The sequence below is a fragment of the Furipterus horrens genome, unplaced genomic scaffold (genome assembly GCF_987537825.1).
Source record: "Furipterus horrens unplaced genomic scaffold, mFurHor1.1.pri manual_scaffold_10, whole genome shotgun sequence".
Classification (NCBI taxonomy): Eukaryota; Metazoa; Chordata; class Mammalia; order Chiroptera; family Furipteridae; genus Furipterus; species Furipterus horrens.
In genome coordinates, this window is record NW_028327180.1 from 97,070,042 (window position 1) to 97,091,436 (window position 21,395).

At 36.4% G+C, this 21,395-nt stretch overlaps 1 protein-coding gene across 1 annotated transcript in view; it reads left to right on the plus strand.

Annotated features, from left to right (window-relative positions):
• The window catches only part of RANBP17 (RAN binding protein 17), a 223,965-nt gene that overhangs the window by 41,475 nt on the left and 161,095 nt on the right, over window positions 1-21,395 (plus strand). Inside the window, exon 14 of the mRNA XM_090288573.1 lies at window positions 4,215-4,350. Coding sequence (XP_090144699.1) covers window positions 4,215-4,350 — 136 coding nt within the window. The remainder of the gene's footprint in view (window positions 1-4,214; window positions 4,351-21,395) is intronic.

Here is a 21,395-nt window from a genome sequence, read left to right on the forward strand (position 1 = left end):
TGCCACTGACTGCTTTACAGCCATTTTGAATTTTATTTCAGCTATTAAATGGGCCATGCTTTTTCTTACCTCCCGAGATAGCTATACATGCTTTCCTCTTTCTCTCAACATTCTTTGTCCCATTCCATTCTAGAATATTAAGAATCCTCACCCATTTCTTCGTAGCGTTATAACACTTGTCTGTGTTTATTCTAATTGGATCTTTCATTGTCTCTCCTTCCATAGACAATAGATTTTTAGAGCACTGGGAATATATATGTGTTGTTCATTGTTGTGTTCTGAACAGTTAATACACATCAGTCATATAGTAAACCAAATATTTGTTGACTGAATAATTATTTAATTGGATATCCAGGAGAATATGAAATGATTGTCCAAAATTTATTTTTTTGTATTTGAAATGGTGTGCTATACTTGGATCAAAATAATTTAATGTTATATTTATCTTTTTATTCCCTCTGTGCTCTTTACCAATAATAAATTGAATCTGGAAGTGAATAATATATATATAAAATATAACTTTTGATCTTAACCACTTGTTAGACATAGCCAAAAATCTTTGAAGGACACTGTGGCAGACACTGCTAGTTGTGCCATATCTCTTTTTCCTTTCTTCTACAGTAATAGAATACCTGATTGTGGCCACCTGAATAAAGACTAGATTTACTAGACTCCCTTGCAGCTAGGTACAGCTAAGTGATTATGTTCAGCACTTGGATGTAAATGAATGTGTTATGTGCAATATATGTAAACATAATGGGTAGAACTGTAGCGGCCATGGTAGACCATGAAGTGATTGTGTGAATGAAAGCAAATTAACAGCAAGGATGGAAGGAACCTGAGTCCCTAATACACCATGGAGCACCACTTAGTCCTGGAGCACTGCCTTGGATTTTTCTTGCGAGACGAACATCTATATTGTTTAAGACATTGTTGTTTTGAATTTCAAACACTTGCAGCTGAGCTTCTTGTACAGCTACCAAAAATTCTTTGGCAGGTGGATCGTGTACCCTGCTGGGAACTCTTTTCTATTTTCCTGCTGGGGATGTCATTGCCTCTTAGGGAAATGCAAATCAGCATCTTAATATGATTATAAAGACACCCCAACGAACTGTCTTTTGATCTCATGTCTTGCTCAGATTTTGGAATGTATGCTATAAGGAGGAAATAAAAGTAAATAAGAACAAATACATAGAATCAACAAAGAACTAAAGTAGGAAAAGGGAGATCCTACTCAATAAAGAATTCATTAGCAAGATATGCCTTAATTAAGTCACTTGAAATATCACCTAAATTCAGAGACAAAGTTTGATGTATCTATTTAACTAAAAATTTCTCCAGCAATGTGCTAATTCACCAATACACGGACTTCTAAAGTCACCTTTGTGCCTTTTCTGCAAATGAGGCAGTAAACTCACCTGCTCAGGGAAAGCAAGAAAGTCCCCAAAACATGGTTACGGTAATTCTAAAATTGAATCTTTAGTAAGTTTTTCTTCCTAAAATTTCATGATATTAAAGATATGGCTGGTTTGGCTCAGTGGATTGAGCGTCGGCCTGCGAGCTAAGTGTCGCTGGTTCGATCTTCCAGTCAGGGCACATCAGAGAAGGAAAACTCTGACTCAAAAAAACCTCCGCTGCCTTGCGGCATACCTCTTCAGGGGAAAGGCTAAGGGAGTAAACCCCGACAGAAAATCTGGAGCCGGAGTCCCTAAGGTGGTTTGACGTTGTAGTCAACACCGGCAACTCCTGCGGCGCACCTGAAGCCAAGCTGTATTGACTCCGTCTTTCCCTTGGACCCTTCAGCTGCGAAGAGAGGGGGGGTCTGCTGCATGGGCAACAGCAGACCCTCCATATCACCCTGCCCAGGCTCTGTAGCTTCAGCTTCACTGGAGAGGACACTCCAGCGTCATCGCAAGATGTCGATTCAACACGGGAGGAGACAGATACCGTGTCACTCCCGAGTCGGACTGCACAGCCATTCTCGGCGGTGCAGATAGACTCTTAAGAAGCTACACCATCGTCTCTCGAGACAGACGGCTGCCGACGACGAAAGATACTTGGTAAGTGAAGGGTAATTTTAAATAAGTAGCTTAATCTATAAATATAGGAAATAACTATAAAAATAGTTGTCAGAATATTATTTCATAATGCTGGCCAGAAGTACCAAGTTTTTACAAGAAGTTTATATGCCATAACCTAGATATTTTGTTTTAAGAAATCTTTGGTAGTAGGAAAGAGGACAGTAGTTATATTTTACAGAAATATGAATTTATATTCAAAATAAGATGATTAAATCTTTACATAGTCTTAAATATTAACCATTAAAATAATGTTTTGAAAAATTACTTAACATGAAAAAATAATCACTCAAGATATATTTAGTGAGGTAGATCAATGGAATAGAATTAAAGGTTCAATAAGGAATCTGAAGGCATAAATGGACTGAGTGTATTGATAAAGGGTGATTCAAAATGGTGAGGAAAAGATAGACTACACAGAAGAGAAATGACGTTTAAGAAGCTGAATAGCCACCTGGGAAAAAATGATAGTCCATTACCTCACAAAATGTTGAAGATAAGTTCAAATATACAGGTAAATGTTAAAAAATAAAATAAAACATAAATACACTTCAGATTCAGGTAAGACCTTGTTATTATGCAAAATGCATAAAAGAAAAATTGATAACATTTTCTGCATAGAAAAACAACAAAAACTTTTACATGGCATTAAAAAATACAATAATGAAAATCGAGACAAATGAAAAATGAGGACAAATAGTTACAGCTCAATCACAGGCAAAGGGCTTCATTTACTAATATATAAAGAATTTGTGGTAATCAGCAATAAAAAGACACTCAATAGAAAAAATAACAAAGGATATGAACAGGTCACAGCAAAAGACATAAATATGGCTTACGTACACTGACAAATTTATATGTTTATATTCTTGAAGCTAGTAGTTCGAATGAAGTGATGTGTATAAGATGGTCAATTACAAAATTTCTGTAACAGCAAAAAATTATAAACAACTTTAGTGTTTCGCCATCAGTAGTGGAATGTGGTATGTTCATGTAATGGAATGTTTGCTGCAAAAGAGAACGAGGAAGCTCTTTACATCTAATATGGAAATGATCTGTAAGATATAGTGTTCAGTGCAAAAGAAGCTTGGTTTAGAACCATAGGTATAATATGCTCCATATTTTTAAAATAGTGGGGAGGAGAATATATATAGTCGTATTTGCGTGTACATACATTTTTTAACATTCTTGAAAGACACAAACTATTAACAGTGCGCGCGTATATGTCTTGTGTGCCTGCGTGGCAGGAAGCAGGTGTCAGGGCTGGGCACAGCTGCCCTCGTGCAGTTCCAGAGTGGAGGAAAAGGTGCTGCTTTGTCATCGGCCTCTCCTTCTCTCTTAACAAGATTGATGCAATATGCTGGTCTTTGTTAGCACCGAGCACTCGGTTGCCATCCCAGGAGAATTTTAATGATAATAGGTAGATAATAAAAGGATTCTTTTTTGAAAATTCCAGACTAATCTTTTCATTATATTGAATTTTTTTTTTCTCTAGGAAATTTAACTTAACCTTCGGTTTATTTATAATTTTCTGATGATAATAATAATTGCATACTTGTGTGAAAAATATTTCATTATGTTAAGATCGTCTTGTAATTTATTTCAGGTAAAGTTTTTATTATTCATGAGGAAAGTGATATAACTTAATGGGTGTACCTGATGTTTTTTGTATTTTGAATCATGGGACCCCAAAATATATTAATAAGTAAAAATACAAGGTTTAATGAAAAAAATAAAACCCAAAGCTACGTATTCAATGTCATTCTTTTTTTACTAAAATTTTATGTATCCATGGACATTAACATACACTGTTATATTCATAATAATCATATTTACTTATATCTGTATATATTATTATATATGTATATGTCATAGTATTCCAATATATAACTTTTTTGTAAAATAATACATATGTCTTGTATATGTATATGTATGTCTTAGGAAAAAAGACTAGAAGGAATTAGACCAAATTGCATCTCTTAGTGGTAGGATTTAGATGGTTTTTAAAATATTTTCTTTATAAGTTTTAATGTTTCCACTTTTTACAGTAATTATATATTATATCAACAGTAAATGTTTTCATGTTGTTTTTCTAACAATTTTTACTAAAGCTTTTTTTCTTTCCTTCATGAAAAGAGTTTTTCAGCTTATATCTTTAATGGATACCGGATTGCCTCAGTGTTCTAATGAGAAAATAGAGCTTGCAATTCTGTGGTTCTTGGATCAGTTTCGTAAGACATATGTTGGTGATCAGCTTCAAAGAACCTCAAAGGTACGTTTTTACTAGAGATTAAAAAAAATGTTTTTGAGGATGAAGAAAGATATTCACATGTAACAGCTTTGAGCTCAATGATATATTTGGGCAATTTCTATGTAAGAAATTTAATTGATCAATTGAAATCAATTGATTGATTGGTATTGGGGGCAATGTGAGATTAATTTGCTCATTTTATGCCTGCATTTACCATTTTCTTTGAAGATTGATTGATAGAGATAGTGAATGTTTTTTATGTGACTAGTCATTAAATAGTTAAGATTATTTTAAATATTTTAATTGAGTCTGCCTTATTGTATTGTATTTCAAGGTTTAAAATATAAGATTAACTCTTTTAGTAGTTCTGGGTTTATTTTTTCTGAACACTTAATTATTTATGTGATTTCCAGTATATTTTTTGCTCATTCCTTGGCATTTTTACATGATAAATTACGATGACTAGGAGAGTTAGATATGTCTTTGAGAGGTCACAGTGAAATTACCTTAATGTGGAGAATACTTGTCCTATAATAATTGAAAGTTTAGCATCAGCAAATAGAGATGAATTGATCCTGAGGCAGAATGAGGGGTTACTGAGGGCATGTACGTGACCCCTAACGAGGTGCTCAGTAGTGGTTGTGACACTGAGTTAGATCTATGAGATTTTTGTTCTTCTTCGTGGAATAGTAACTCTTTCTAAAACCTCTGTGAGAAGTCTTAAGGATATTCTTACCTCCTCTGGATTTATAGTTTATGTTAGTAATGTGGAAGTATTTCCTATTTGAAAATTCTAGAGTAAGCTTTTTATATTAAACTGAGCTTTTTGTTCCCTGGGAAATTTAGTTTAACCTTCAGTTCACTTATGATTTTCTATTAATAATAGTTGTAGTGAAAAAAACTTTTTTATTTTGTTAAGATCATCCTTTAGTTTATTTCAGGTAGTTTTCTTGTTCACTTTTTAAAAAAGGCATATAGCTTGATGCTTCCTATGTCAAATACATCATGGTATTTTATTGCCATTTATAATTAATATCAATAAGATTTTCTTAGAATTAAGCTGCTATTGAATGAGACCATTAGAGAGAAAAAAGAGTAGCTAGAAATAAATGCATTAGGTTGAGACTAAGACAAATTAGAATCAGAGAAAAATTACATGTTATGAAATTTATACAGGGTGCCTCTTTTAAAATCCTAAATGTGTTACTCAGAAGTTGAGTGTAAATTGAATTATGATTAATTGTCTTGTTTTAAATGTACCCAGAGAGTTTGTTATTTTGCTTTTACAAAAGTGGATACTCTTAAAACATTACTAATTCAATATTCATTTGGTCTGGGTCTTAAATCAGAACATTATAATATGAAGTAGAAAAACCTTCAAATGTTGTACTTAAAGTATTGGAAAGAAGTTTGTAAAATAGGAGTAGTTGTTTTAAGGCAGTGGGACTTGGGAAATACACATACACAGCTTTTAATATAAGGTAATTGTGAAAAAAATGAATTATAGAGGATCTCTTTTTTTTTTTTTGAAAGAACTTACACATTAGGAAAAAATAAACACATCATCAAACTAGTGCTGTTTCTTTTAATAAAACTTTAATTTTTTGGTGTATGCATCTTACTGTGTTCTCAGAGAGAGTTTAAGCCTAAGTTGATGTACTTTCTAAGGCATTTCTGCTGTGTAACTCCAAAGTGAAACCAAAATTTACCACTTTTCTTTTTCTCTGGCCAGTCTGCCCAAATAGGACCTGTGTTTGAGGTCATTAATATGTGCCCTGACACCCTTCTGGGAGCTCTTCATGCTCTTTCTAGTCCTCACAGCAAGCCTGAGAGGTTGGTGATATCGTTCCTGTTCACAGATGAAAGGACAGACTGTCTAAGACATTTATAAGTTCTCTCCATACTATTTTTCAGGCATCCAACTAAGAAAGACTAGACAGAAAATATTTTATGGTTAGTGTACTGTTGCCCTGGCTGGTTTAGCTCAGTGGATTGAGCGTCGGCCTGCGAGCTAAGTGTCGCTGGTTCGATCTTCCAGTCAGGGCACATCAGAGAAGGAAAACTCTGACTCCAAAAAACCTCCGCTGCCTTGCGGCATACCTCTTCAGGGGAAAGGCTAAGGGAGTAAACCCCGACAGAAAATCCGGAGCCGGAGTCCCTAAGGCGGTTTGACGTTGTAGTCAACACCGGCAACTCCTGCGGCGCACCTGAAGCCAAGCTGTATTGACTCCGTCTTTCCCTTGGACCCTTCAGCTGCGAAGAGAGGGGGGGTCTGCTGCATGGGCAACAGCAGACCCTCCATATCACCCTGCCCAGGCTCTGTAGCTTCAGCGTCATCGCAAGATGTCGATTCAACACGGGAGGAGACAGATACCGTGTCACTCCCGAGTCGGACTGCACAACCATTCTCGGCGGTGCAGATAGACTCTTAAGAAGCTACACCATCGTCTCTCGAGACGGACGGCTGCCGACGACTGTTGCATTTCAAACTGTGTCCAAAAAGGGGAGAGGGTTAGGAAACAGTGAATAATGTTGAGCTTAGCAGGCACTTACCTTGGACCAGGAACTGTATTAACCACTCACCAGCATTATTTCATTTAATTCGATTATATAGGGTGCAACTTAGCAAAGTCCTTCCCGATCTCTTTTCCATGTCACCAGTTTTGTGCTTCAGTACTGCATACGTGTGCCGCGTCCTTTATGTGTGCTAAACTTGGTCAGCGCCTTCAGCATTCTGCGTTCTCTGGCCATCGCGGTCAGGCCTTTGCACAAAATGGTTCTTCTGCCTAGGACCCATTTCTTGTAGGTCCAGCTCCCACCTCCCTGCCTTACTCTGTTAACTCCTACGTACCTTTCACATGAGACACCCATTCGTCAGGATGCCCTTCTTAGCCTCAGTGCTGGAAGACGTTCTTTTCTCTGTGTTCTCTGGCACCCTGGGTTTCCTGTTCTAGCCTAATCACATACGTTGGTAAAACATACGCGGACTGTAATTTGGGTGAGGACTGTTTCTGCCTTTTTTATTGTTATTACCTTCTAAGTGCCTGGACTATTGCTCGTATGCTTTTTACTACATAATGGTTGAATGCGTATATTTAGTACAATTCCAGAGGAAATGGGTCTGGACCTCATGATCTAATACTTTAGGTAATTAAGGGTAATAAAGGAAAACGTGCCTACTTCAGTGAAATTATTTGGTGGTTTTTAATGAGGTATACTGTTAAGCATCTTGAAAATTTTATAAAAGCCTACATAGGTAAATAATATAATTTATAGAAATAAGTGTTTCAGGAGCTAAGGTGGAATCATTGACGAGTCCTAAATGATGTACAGACGTACGTCCTGTGAGAAAGAAGAATCATCAGCAGTAGCGACAGGCCTCTGTTTAATAGTTAGCCTTTGCCAAAGACTTCGCCCAAACCTGACAGGCATCTAATTTTATTTCACAAAAACTCCACAGAAATGGTAATTTTTATTAACACCCACCTCACCTCTTTTTACATATTTGGACACTGAGACTTGGAGTGGTTAATTAATTAATGTGTTTAACTGGTCAGACTGTGTTTGAATTCAGGAGACCTACTAACAGAACCTGTGCTTTTAATGGTTTTGCTAGACTGACAAAGGAGAAGATTCAAAGTACTAAAATCAGGAGTGAAATCGGGAAACAGTACTGCTGACCTTACAGAAATAAAAAGGGTTGTAATAGAATATTATGACAGTTCATGCCAACAACTTAGATAACGTGGATGAAATCAAACTCCTAGAAAGATATAAACCACTGAAACTGATCAAGAGGTTATAGAACTCCGAACAGCCCGCAACCACTGAAGAGACTGCATCAGCAATCATAGATCACCCACAATGAAGAGCCCACACCCAGGTGGCTTCCATCATGAATGCTAGCAAACAAACAAAGAATTAACGCCAGTTCTTCATAAGTGCTTCCCAAAAAATGGAAGATGAGGTAACACTTCCCAGCTCATTCTAGGAGGCCAGTTTACCCTGATACCAGAACCCTACAAATACATCACAAAAATGAAAAATACTCACCAACATCTCTTATGAATACAGATCCAAAAAACTCAGAAAATGCGAACAAACTGAATTCAACAACATATAAATGCTTTTGCCTGTGATCAGGAACAAGACAAGAATGTCTCTTGTGTTAAACATTGTTCTAGAGGTTCTGGTCGGGGAAATTAGGCCCCTAAATGAAAGAAAAGGTACCCAGATTGGAAAGGAGAAAGTAAAGCTATCTCTGTTCACAAATGACATGACTTTTTATATAAAAAAATCCTAAAATCCACTAAAAACAATGAGAACTAGTAAAAAACATCAGTAAGTTTGCAGGATAGAATATCAATATGAAAGTCAATTAAATTTCTATACATTGGAAGTAACCAACCTGGAAGTGAAAGGAACAAAGCGTTCCATTTACCATAGCATAAAAAATTAAATAGGAATAAACTTAACAAAAGAAATATAAAACTTATAAACTGAAAACTGAAAAAGTTTGAACAAATTAAAGACAATATAGTAAATGGAACGATATCCCACGGTCATGAATCAGAGGCCTTAACATTGTGAAGAGGGCAGCAGTCCCCCAGTTGATCTACAGCTGCAACAGGATATCATCATCTTAGCTGCCTTCTCTGCAGGAATTGACAAGCTTATCCTAAGATCCATATGGAAATTTAAGATACCAAGAATAACCAAAACAGTCTTGAAAAAGAACACTACCTTCTCAATTTCAAAGCTTACTTACAAAGCAATAATCATCAGACAGGTGTGGTGCTGCCATAATTATAGACACATAGGTCCGTGAAACAGAAGTGAAAGTCCAGGTAGAAGCCCTCACACTGGCGGTCAGCTGATTTTGACAAGGATGCCAAGACAGTCCAATGATGGAAGGGTAGGCTTTCCAACACATGATGCTGGGGACCATAAGGATACCCACATGCAGAAGAATAAAGTTGGACCCCTGTCTCCCACCATACTCAGAAATTAAGTCCAAATAAGTAGGATTTAAATGTAAAACTATGAAACATTTAGGAGAACACATAGGAGTCAGTGTTTATGCTTTTGGATGGGGCAGTTGTTTCTTAGCTACACCACCAAAGGCACAAGCAACCAAAGGAAAAAATAGATAAATTGGACTTCATTATAAATTAAAAACTTGTGTGATATAAAGGACACCATCAAGAAAGTAAAAACGCAACCCACAGGATGGGGGATAAAGGACTTGAATCTAAAAATACATAAAGAGCTCTTAAAACTCAATAATAAAAAGATAACCCAGTTTAAAATGGAAAAAGGATTTGAATAGACGTTTCTCCTAAGACACACAAAAGGCCAGTAAGCACACGAAAAGATGTTCAACATCACTATAATTCATGGGAAATTAAGTCACTATAATTCAGGGAAATTCATGTCAATACTGTAATGAGATACCACTTCACACTCCCTAGGAGGGATATAATCGTAAAAACATAATAACAAATATCGGTAAGGATGTGGAGGAGTTGAACCTGTTCATACAGTGCTGGTGGGAATGTAAAGCGGGGCAGCTGATTTGGAAGACAGCCTGGCAGTTCATCAGAAAGTTCAGCATAGAGGTACTGTGTGATCCGGCAGTTTTAGTCCTTTGTATGTACCCACGAAGAGTGAAACACATCCACACAAAACGTTACACAGCCATTCACAGAAGCATTATTCCTAATAGCCATAAAGAAGAAGAGCCCCAAGGCCTGTCAGCTGAGGGATGGATCAATAAAATGTGGTGTGTATGTGAAGAAGTGGAATAGTATTCAGTCGTAAGTAGCAATGAAGTATTGCTGCAATATGGTTGATCCTCGAAAACAATGCTAGGTGAAAGGAGCCAGCCACAAAAGAACAATATTGTGTGATGCCATTTATGTGAAATTTCCAGAATAGTCAAATCTAGAGAAACAGAAAGTAGATTATTGGTTGCTCAGAAAAGGTATCATTTAGTGATATTGAAGATATTCTAAAATTGATTATGATGATGGCTGCAAATGTCTGTGGATATACGAAAAACCATTTAATTGTATGCTTTAGATACCTGAATTTAGGTGAATGGTTTTCAGCTAGTACCAAAATAAGACAAAAACTCACTTTTAAAATGGGGTAAAGAATTAAACAAATATATCAAAAGAAGAAATCTAAGTGGCCACAATAATCACATAAAAAGGTGCTCAACGTTGTGTATCATCAGTGAAATCTAATGACATACCAATATGCACCTGCCAAAAAGGCTAGACATGAAAAAGATTGATAAAACTAAGCCTTGATGACCATGTGAAATACATGAAACTACCATGCATTGCTGGTGGAGGTGTAAATTGATGTAACCTGTTTGGAAAACTATTTGATGATATCTGCTAAAAATGAACATAGCTACCCTATAACTCATCAGTTTCATTTTTAGGTATAGATCTAGAAAAAAATGATTTATAAGTGACATGTACAGGAATGTTTGTAACAGCTTCATTTATAACATCCAAGAACTGGAAACCCATGTCTATCAACAGTCAAATGGGTAAGTAAATTAACATATAGCCATAGCCATATGATATAATATTACACAGCAGTAAAAGGAAAACGTTTTGCTACATGCAAAAATTTGGGTAAATTTATGATAATTAACTGTGATGATAAATTTTAAAAAGTTAGACCCAAGTGTATATACTTTATGATTCTACTTAATTTATTCACAGTCAGAACTGACTTCTGGCGCTGGAAATCAGAATGGTGGCTGCCTTTGGGGAGGGAGAATATATTGACAGAAACTGAGCAAGGAGGCCTTCTGGGGAACTGTAAATACTTTCATCTTGATGGACGTGACATGAGTGTATACACATAAGTAAAAATTCACTCAGCTTATAATGATCATTTAAGCACCTTATCGTATGTATGTTATATATACTTCAGTAATAGGAGAGAAAAATAAGAAAATTAGACAATTCAGGAAGCCCAAACAGTGGATTAGTAAGATATTATTGGTTCCAGTAAGAGGAAATGAATGAATACTAGAAAATTTTTTGCAACAAAGGATAAGAGATTTTTATATTAATTGAATAGGACTCTGCCGGACTCCAGCAAAATAAGGGAAAGAAGATCCTTATCAGCGCCTATCATTGGAAACCCACATTATCAGGGAGGGGAAGGGTGGTCCAGACAGATAAAGCACGTCACGTTCAAAAGTTGGGGATGAGAATCATATTGACTGCCTCAGTTGCAACTAGAACTAGAAGACGCTTGGAACGATACCCCTGCAGTTTTGAGAAAAACTGAATTCCAACCTGAAATTTTATATCCAGTGACACTTAAGACATTTCTAGTCAAAGCCTCAAACGTGACTTCCCTTACGTTCTTTACTATGAAGCTACTGGAAGCTGTGTTCCACCAAACTAAGGGAGTGAACCCAGAGATGAGAGAAGCCGTGGGATCTGAGAGTCGGGGGTGCAGCCCGGAGGGAGGCAAAGGGAATTTCCAACTCGCTGGCAAAGAGAAGCTCTAGGGTGGCAGCTGAGCCTCCAGCATAGAGAGCAGTCGGTTTAGACTCGAGCAGGTGGGAGCCCATTGGTGTTTCCTTTCTTTTCTTTTGTGAAGGAACTGATTCTCTCCCTGATGTGCTGGGTCACATGGAGAGGAGTTGAGGGGCTCTACAGATCTGGAGTAGAGTTCCGGGATCATTTTGCAGTAGGTAGAAACATGGAAAAACTCAGATAATTTAAAAGTGAATCAAACTAAATATTTGTACAAGAAAGGAAATCCAACTGTACGTAGTAGAAGTATGTAGCTTAGGTGTGAATGATAGCTACATTGTCATAAACATGTTAGGGAGTCAAAAGATAATGTCTGACATTCCAAATTCAGGTAATAGCTGGATCAGCTTGTTCTATTTAGGAGAATGGATGAAAGTAGTGAAAGAAATAGCTGAAAGTTTAAAGTAGTTTTATTGAGTATTAGAATCAGACATGTGGAGGAGTATGTCAGAGGATAGCAGGCTTTTTTATTGTTACTACTTGATTTTTCAATGATGTACATGTTTAATTTTATAGAAATACAAATTTGGACAACTACAATACCATTTCACACATGCAGTGATAGTGGTAAGCGCATGGTGTCATGGGAGCACAGAGCACATGAGTATATAACGGATGGATAGAAAGGGTTTTCAGAGGGAGCAAGGAGACACGTGGTGTCATGTGCGGCCCGCCTTGTGTCTGGAGCACCGGAAGTCTAGGCAGAAGGTGTCGCAGGTTCTGCAGACTGACCGGGTTGTTGTCCCACTAAGCAGATTTGATTTCTGAGCTAGATAAGTAATCTGTTCTGGAGTTCACTAACAGCGTGATTACACTAACCCTGCATGCTCTTGGAATAAAATACACTGATCAGAAGTGTAGCTGATTGGGAAACTGTATATGTAAATAGATCACCCATTTAAAATATTAGGATACAATTTGAAACATCAAAACTCTAGTAAATATAATAGAATATTTTATAGGGTATATCAGAATTTCTGCAGCTTTTTTTTTTTTTTAATCTGCCAGTTCTTTGGTAAATATTAGTGCTTTCTTTGATCTCATATAGAAGATGCCACCATTTATCATAATTATTAATGGTTTCAGTTTATTGGGAACACTTATAAATATTACATTTTAAAATTTGATGTCCGTTCACTTATTGGGAAAAGTTTGTTTATCCAATTAAAATTAGATTAAATATTTTTTAATTAAATTAAGGAAGAACCCTTTTTAAACACACACACACATATACATACATCTTGGCTTTTGAATATTTACCAAGAGTTTGAAGTTTTGAACTTAGTTTTTATATCCCTTTACTTATTCAAGCCAACCCTACCATAAATATCAGTTTTGCTTTGGTGGGTAACAAAAACCTCACCAAAAAATGAAATTCCAAAAGTTAGTTAAAATGTGGTTCTCTAGATCTTGTAATGTATTTTCATTTGCAAATAGACCAACAAAGAGCTATTTAGTCAACAACACTGATAAGCTATAGTATTAATAGAAGTTGTCTGAGTTTTGGCCTCTTAAACTGAGACATCAGAAATTGAGACAGAAAGTTCCCTTTCCCTCTTAGGATTTAAATTTGAAATGGGCAAGTTAGTCTCAGAGATTTTTCTCTCCCTCACTCCCAGTTTTGACATCCTATCCAGTCAGCCACCGCCAGAGGGATTTCACCCTCTGGAATGAGCAGTAGTTCTCTTTTCTCCATCGCCACTATACACAGGGCAACACGCACACGCATGCACACGCACACACACGCACACCCTGCCTTACAGATTTGCCTTCTAACTCATCTACCAGGTGTCAAAAAGAGAGCATTCCAATTAATATATGAATGAATTCTTTGAGAAAGGGTTGGCCTTTTCTAAAGAAAGTATTAATGCCAAAGAATTTCAGATGATATAACAAAGGGAAGAAAGTAAAAAATCAGGTAGTGTCGAGGTGGCTACTTAGATCCAGCTGCTGTCTGGTTTGGGAGCCCGCCGCACTGTTGAATTTCCTGTTGTTTTTCTCTTCCTCTTGAATCTAGCTGTTTCCTAAAAATTTCCAAGTTACCTTTCAGGAAGGTCCTCAAGGCACTGAGGAGGGCGTGAAGCATGAAGGGGTGGAGACAGCCTAGTAACTTATAAATAGGGTGACCAACATTTAGATTAGCCTAGGATAGTCTGGGATCACACTCGTCCTGGCAAAATTGGTAGTTAGCTGCCCGACCTTTCGTTCTCAAATGTGTCCCTATGTGGATAATAAGTTGTACGGTCGCTTTATAAGTTGCGTGTTTATAAATAGGATAGTGTAGTAATTATAAATGGGAAATAGCTTCGTCAGGCTAAGCAGCTGACCCTTTTCTTTTGGTTCTTCACACCTGAGCAAAAGCCTTGTTTATAAGCATCACGAATTAGTGACATATAAGCACCTTGCAGCCTTGTAATTCTGTGGAATAACTTAGAATTTACATGGAGACAGTAAGTGCCCGTTGCTGTATTTCCAAGTTATTCAAAATAGAAACGGACTGCTTCCACTTTGAAGCGTTGTCATTGCGTGTAGAGTTTCCAGTTGTTTTGTGCAGCCCCTCCACCTGTCAGACAGCCTTTCTTCTCCTGTTGTGTACACACAGGAAGCAGCAGATGGCATTCTCTCCCTGCGTTGTGAGGTTCTCTTGTCTCGATCAGACCGTTGCGGGTAAATTGAGTAGGAAAGCACTTGAATAATGAAACAGAAAGACATATCATAACAGTAACTTCAGTGGACTGCTATCCACTGTGGAAATAATGTACTTGCTGCTTTTGGGGTACTATACTTGGATATATTTCAGTTGGCAAAAAGTGTCTTTGTACTTGATAACAATTTTAGGGAGAAGCGTTTAGGAAATTCAATCACAAGAAAACTGTTTTGTGCATAGAATTTTCCCTTTGGTGAAAAATAAGTAGCAGCTTTAAAAATTTTTACACATTCGAAACATTTAAACACTTTAAAATATTTCAGTGAAATAAGTGTATCATGTAGGTTATAGGGGAATAAGTACCATAAAAAATTAAAATTATCTTTTGATGTTTGAATGTTAGAGAATAATGATCAGTGACTTTTGGAATTTTCACCAAGTGTTTTAAAACTTTTGAACTTTAATTATATGCTGTTTTCACATTTACTATGTAAATGTATCCCGACCTGTCATTGTGATAGAGTGTCATTAGAGCTAGCTAGAGAATGGTTAGTGCTTATAGTTCGTTAATGCCTACGTTACTATATTTCACTGGTCGGGGATTTGTTTTTCAATTATCATATAATCCATCAGTATTCAGGTAAAAAAGGTTTTATTTATTTTTAGAGAGAGGGGAAGGGAGGGAGAAAGAGAGGGAGAGAAACATCGATGTGCGAGAGAGACATCAGTCAGTTGTCTCTTGCGCGCACCCCGACCATGGACCCCGCAACCCAGGCCTGTTCCCCGACCGGGAATCAGACTGATGGCCGTTCACCTTGTGGGGACAATGCCCAATCGAGTGAGCCAGATATGCTCTTAAAAAAATATTTCTCTATGCCCTTTCCCACTTAATTTATCTTAAATTATAATACATATTAGTTATTTAAAAAAACCCACATTATGCCTCTGCTTAACTGAACATTGAACACAGCAGATAGAAGGCCTACTTATTTTTAAAATGCCTTTACTTTAAAAATAGATTTGCCAGTTTATACTTTCAAGCATGAATTTAAGTGCATTTAAGTGTTGATTCAAGAGCATTAAGTACTGGACAAGGAAGTTTGGAGCAGACAAACCTAAAGTTAAAATCCTAGCTGCCATTAATAATAGAAATTATAATGCAAAAGAAATATAGGATTTAAGTAGGAAAACATGGGATTAGATTTTTTAAACTGAGTTTTATTATTTATTACTTATCACACTATTTGGCATTACTTGGCATCAGGTCTTACGTGACTTACATGTAATTTTGCAGTTCTTTCTACTTACATTTGTTAAACACTTGCTGCCTCTCTTGTCCCCAGTCTTGTGTTAGATCCCGGAACAACACAGAGGTAATGATTCTTCGTAATTATCTGAGAGCGTCTGCTTGCCCACAGAGACGTTTCAGTCCGTATTTTCTTCTTCTTTTTCACTTATGTTTAATGATTATACGTTCTTAGGCATTTTAAAATTTGACATCTGTGGACAAAATGCACAAGTAAAAATTTCATGTGCATTCACAGATTATGAATGACGTGTTTTGGATTGTTCTCTTGATTAATTTTTTAAAAGAAAGATGGAAGGCGATAATTCTGGTGGTGATTTATAAGTTTGCTGCCTCAGGTCTACTTATCCCAACACAGCATCTGATGTTTGAAATTTTTCTAATTATTTAAAGAAATTGTTGTGGTAAGAATAAACAAAATATCATGTGGCATGTGACTAAGGTCTGTTTTTGAAGAATTTCAGAACTGAAGAACACTCTTAATTTAAAGAAGTTCTAGTTTTCAAGTTTTGCAACTCAGAAATTTCTTTTCTGCCCCCACTAATCTGTAGTTTTTCTTAATAAGGTCATTGGGTCTTGTGGAAATCATGGCACAAGACGACCTTCCCCCACAAATCAAAAGGTGAAGCATACAATATGCAGTTGTTTCCCTGAGAAAGATTCCCCATAATTTAAATTATGTCTGCAATTCATTTTATATATATGTGTGTATATATACCCACACACATGATGTCTGCATTTATTTGATAGTTTTTACTTCTAGAATAATGAAAATTTAGAGAATCTGCTGAACCTGAATACCTCATTAAATACTTTGTGTGATAGAGGTGGGAAACCTAGTTAATGGGATCTTGGAGTGGAATCTGCTGCCTTAAAAATTTTTGAATTTCTGCCCTTGCTGGTGTGGCTCAGTGGATTGAGTGCCAGCCTGCAAACCAAAGGGTCGCAGGTTCGATTCCTAGTCAGGGCACATGCCTGGGTTGCAGGCCGGGTCCCCAGTTGGGGGTGTGCAAGAAGCAAACACACATTGATGTTTCTCTCCCTCTCTTCCTCCCTCCCTTCCCCTCTCTCTAAAAATAAATAAAATCTTTGAAACAAATATTTGAGTTTCTTAAAAGAAGGCCATATGTAAAAATATATTACTAACTTTGGCATTTCAGCAATAGAGGTGTATATACATCTTCTACTAAGTGTCTGTCCAAAAGGTATTCACCTGTGATACTGGTGCTGAAATTAGTGTCGAAGTGGTTATCAATGAGAATCTCTTACTGCACCCCTGAAAGTCTTCTCTTTCTTCTGCTCATAATTGTTTTAAGTAGTTTGCTTGAAGGAAGTTGGGATGCTTCCACCTCTGCAGAAACCCTGAAGCTACTCAAAATTTGTAAATAACCCATCCCACCTCTTTGTGTCTTTTGCTTCAAGAAATGCTTAACACCTGTTAGATTTTGTGATGATCAGTTGGAAAGATACTAAGTCATTTTAGTTACCAGTTTGTAAGTAAATGTTGTGGAAATATTTCCCGTCAAGTTTCAGGCTTTGCAGTAGTGGTCCTGTAGAGTCAGGTGTTCCCTACCAAATTGAATGAGGAATATTATGCATTTTTAATTATTTACAGTTTTTAAATTATTTAATCTTTATAAGTTTTCTATATTAATTACTTTATCACGTATGTACAAATATCTTGTGTTTTTGGTAGAATAAGTATAAGAAGGTAAACACAGGATATTATTTCTAAGGCATATCAAGATTTGAAGAATAATACAGAAGAAATATAAGATATTCATTTGCTATCTCTAAAATGTCAGTCAGTGTGTTCTTTTAGTTTTAAAAATCAATATTTTCAGATTCCTACTGCTCATATATATTTGGGAAATTAGCAAAATCCAGTGAAAAGTGCTAAACTCTGTCTAAGTCTGGATGGCATTGCCTTGGTTCAAATGATACTTTTAAGCAATAATTTAATGTGTAGCATAGTAGGCACTTTATTGAATGAATTTGTTTAAATGTGTTGTCAAAAATTTTTCTCCAATTATACTATATTATAGTAAGTCTTATAAATTCAGGTTTTACTACACAGAGATGGATGCAGTGTGCATTTGCTATAGATTCCTACTGATTTTGGAGAATACTGCGTGCTTATTTTTGTTTATTTTCTCAAACTAGCAACCTCCAGGTTTTGCTGTGTTAAACCTCTTCACCATGCGGCAGTGAACTAGAGAAATAAAAACTGTAGTAGAGTGGATTATCATAGTTCATGTTTGTATTCCATGTGGTACATTTATTATTTTCTTCCCTGTGAAAAGGCCAAAAAAATTTTTTTAAGCTTAAACAAAGGGTAAACGAGCATTCAGAATAAGGCTCCTTTACTGTCCTAATGATTAATGATCACTGAGCACTTTTGAAAGATTAGCATTTTTCAGAGCTGCTAAAAAATATACTGTTTTATTTAATTACAAGGAAGTAAAGGCTCTTCACACTGACAGGTGGCGGAAATTAGCAGGCGGTTTTGAAATTGTGCTGTGCACAAGAAATTAGATCTCATTTTAATTCTGCTTTTCTCAACTAGCAAATGAGGTTAATGCCATACATATTCAGCTGATATGGATGAAGAAATTGATATAAAGTAGATCAACATAGCTACAGGGCCAGATTAATTTATAGGTAAAGAGGCAGTGATGAATGAAAGTAATGTAGTAGTGGTCACTAAACTCCTCTGCCATGAGGGATTCAATAGCGTTAGTTGCTCATTAAAGGCATTGTCAGGGTGCATCAGATAGAAATTTAAAAAGGAATAGCCAACTAACCCCTAATTATCAAAATACAGAAAATACTAATTATGCCTTAATTAGCTTTTCTTTTAATGTACTGAAATTTGTTACTTTTTGTGTGGCACAAATGGATAGTTATATCAACAATAAATAGGTTGTTTTAATAACTTTCTTTTACCTCTGGGAAAACTACACTCCAATTTTTAATATGCAATAATGCTTCTCTCTAGCCTGTAGGAGATGAAAATTATTAAGTAGCTTTATTTTTTTGAAGATTTTACAGCAGCTTTGGGAAGAATTATTTCACCATGCATCAATTACTTTTAATTGAACTGAATATTTTTCAGATTGTACCAAATGCCTCTCATTTAAGTTTAGCAGTTAGAGTTTAAGAAAGCATCATAATGAGAACTGCATGTAACCTCTGTCATGTGTTATAATAAGATAAGGATGAATATTTATTTTTTAAAAGGAACCCAAGGTAGAAATTGTGAAGGGGGTCACCTTCCTGATTTCTGGTGGGCAGTGTTGGAGCATCAGAGGCTCTGTATTTTGGAAACTGTACTTGAGGGTTTTTTTCTCTCCCGAAGTAAGATAGCTATCAGCCATCCAGTTAAGAAAGGATTTATCTATTTAGAATAAAGATGCAGGGTTGTAGTTAGAAGCAGCTTGGGCTTTCAGTCAGACAGACCCCTAGCCTGCTGTGTGCTCCTCCTACTCTTACTACTCTTGGCAAATCCATTCATTTTTCTTGGTGTAAATTTCCTCCCCTATCAACAGGAGAGATGCCTTTTACAGAGAACTGTGAGGATGAAATAAGATTGGTGACAAGTACCTAGCGTAGCATTTAATACAATACAGATACTCTGCCAAAAAGCTGCTGTTGTTGATAAAACTAAGAAGAAAGGGCAAACATGTTTAAATTTCTCTCTCTTTAAATTTGCTGTAATGAGAAAATTCTTCTTGAAAGAAAGTTCATGTAATCTGATTTTTAGAATATCTAATGTAGTTCCTGACCTGTTTTGGGAACTAACTGATTTATCACAGACTGACATTTTGTGGAGAATTTGGATGTAGTTCATCTTAGGAACAGATATTTATAGTGATTATAGTATCAGCAGATAAACTTAAGTTCACACTTTTTCCTAATGCCAGGCAGAAATGGGGATTAAAACCAGATAGTCTTTAGAAAAAGACAAAAGTAGGACTTCTGATGTGATCAAATCTATTCTTTGCTCAGAATCTCTTATTTTTCTGTCCTCTTTTGCTTTTGATGCAAACGTTGGATTTGTGTTTCCTCCCTTCCTCCTCTTTTGCTTCTTTACTATCTCTTCTGGGTTGTAGTCATGCAGTGCACAGGCCGTTAACTAGGTCTCTGACATTCAGCCTCTCCAGCTTTGTCTTCCTTGTCAGCAAAATAAAATTCATAGCACCTACTGCTCTTTTGATACTGAATTATACCAGTATTTATGCCAGCATCAGTTACGTTGTATGCTTTGTCAAAAGAAATCAGATAAACAATTAAAATAGGAAAAAAGGATGGAGGAGTGTTTTACAGTTTATCAAGATATGAATACCAGTATTACCTTAAAACATAAGTGCTGCCAGCTTGTTATAAGAATTATGAATGCTAACTAAGGAAATACACGTGAACGTAAGTTGTAACGTATGAAGTACTGTAGATAACTCCATATTCCAGGAAGAACGACAGTACCCTTCACCTGTTTACAGACTACCCCAGAACAAACAAATGAGGGGAAAAAAGTTAAAAAACAGGAAAATGAATGGCTTTGTTTCCCTAGGGGTATAGGGGCATGGGAGAGAATGTCAGAATTCAAGAGAGGAGTTACGGTCCTGGTCCTCAGGAGAGGATCTTCAAGGTTACAAGCAGTGAATCAGAGCAGGGGTCTCAAACGGAGGCCCCGGGTCCGCAGCATCGGTCCGCCCCGAAGCTTGGTAGAAAGGTCAGTTCTCAGGCCCTGCGGTACCCCGGCCTCCTGCATCTGAGGCTCTGAGGGCAGGCCCAGCCATCTGGCTTGTAACCAGCTCTTCAGGTCATTCTGATGTCCACTCAGGTTTGAGAACCACGAAATTATTTGCTTGAAGGGAGATGCTCTGTCTTTATTTAAATCATCATAAAGAACTAAATTTGTTTGTTTGTAGCTCCCTTCCCCCGACCTTTAATCTGAATGCCTGTTTCTTTTTTGCTTTTATTTTAACCTAAGCTCTAGTGTAGGACAGGAGGAAATGACCACTTAAGCATTACGTGTTAAACATTGTACTAACATACTCTCGAGGGATGAGTAAGTCAATAGGATCTATGTTTTCTCCTAAAAACTAGAATATATGGTTGTCCAGGGTACAGACGTAATAAACTGTGAATCATCCTAATCTTATCCCTAGTTTTTAACATTTATTTTTACATTAGAAGTAATACTAAAATGAACATATTTTTAAAGGAATATACTTTAAAGATAAAGTTGTTATTAAATATAATTTCTCTTAATATATTTATCTTTTTTTTTTTTTAAGAAAACTACAATCTGAACTAATACCTTGAACATAGTTCTCAAATGTTGTAACCCTTTCCCTCTGTCGGCCTTTAAGTATATTATAATGCTTGCTACCTATGGACTCAGTAACTGTTAAAAATCAATAGTTTTTAAGATAAGTCTTTCAGACAATAGCAAGATTAGGTCAGAAGGCACATTCTTCTCGGTTTCTAGAATCAGATTGTTTGGACTTAATTCCCAGTTCTGTTTCCTTATTGGCTT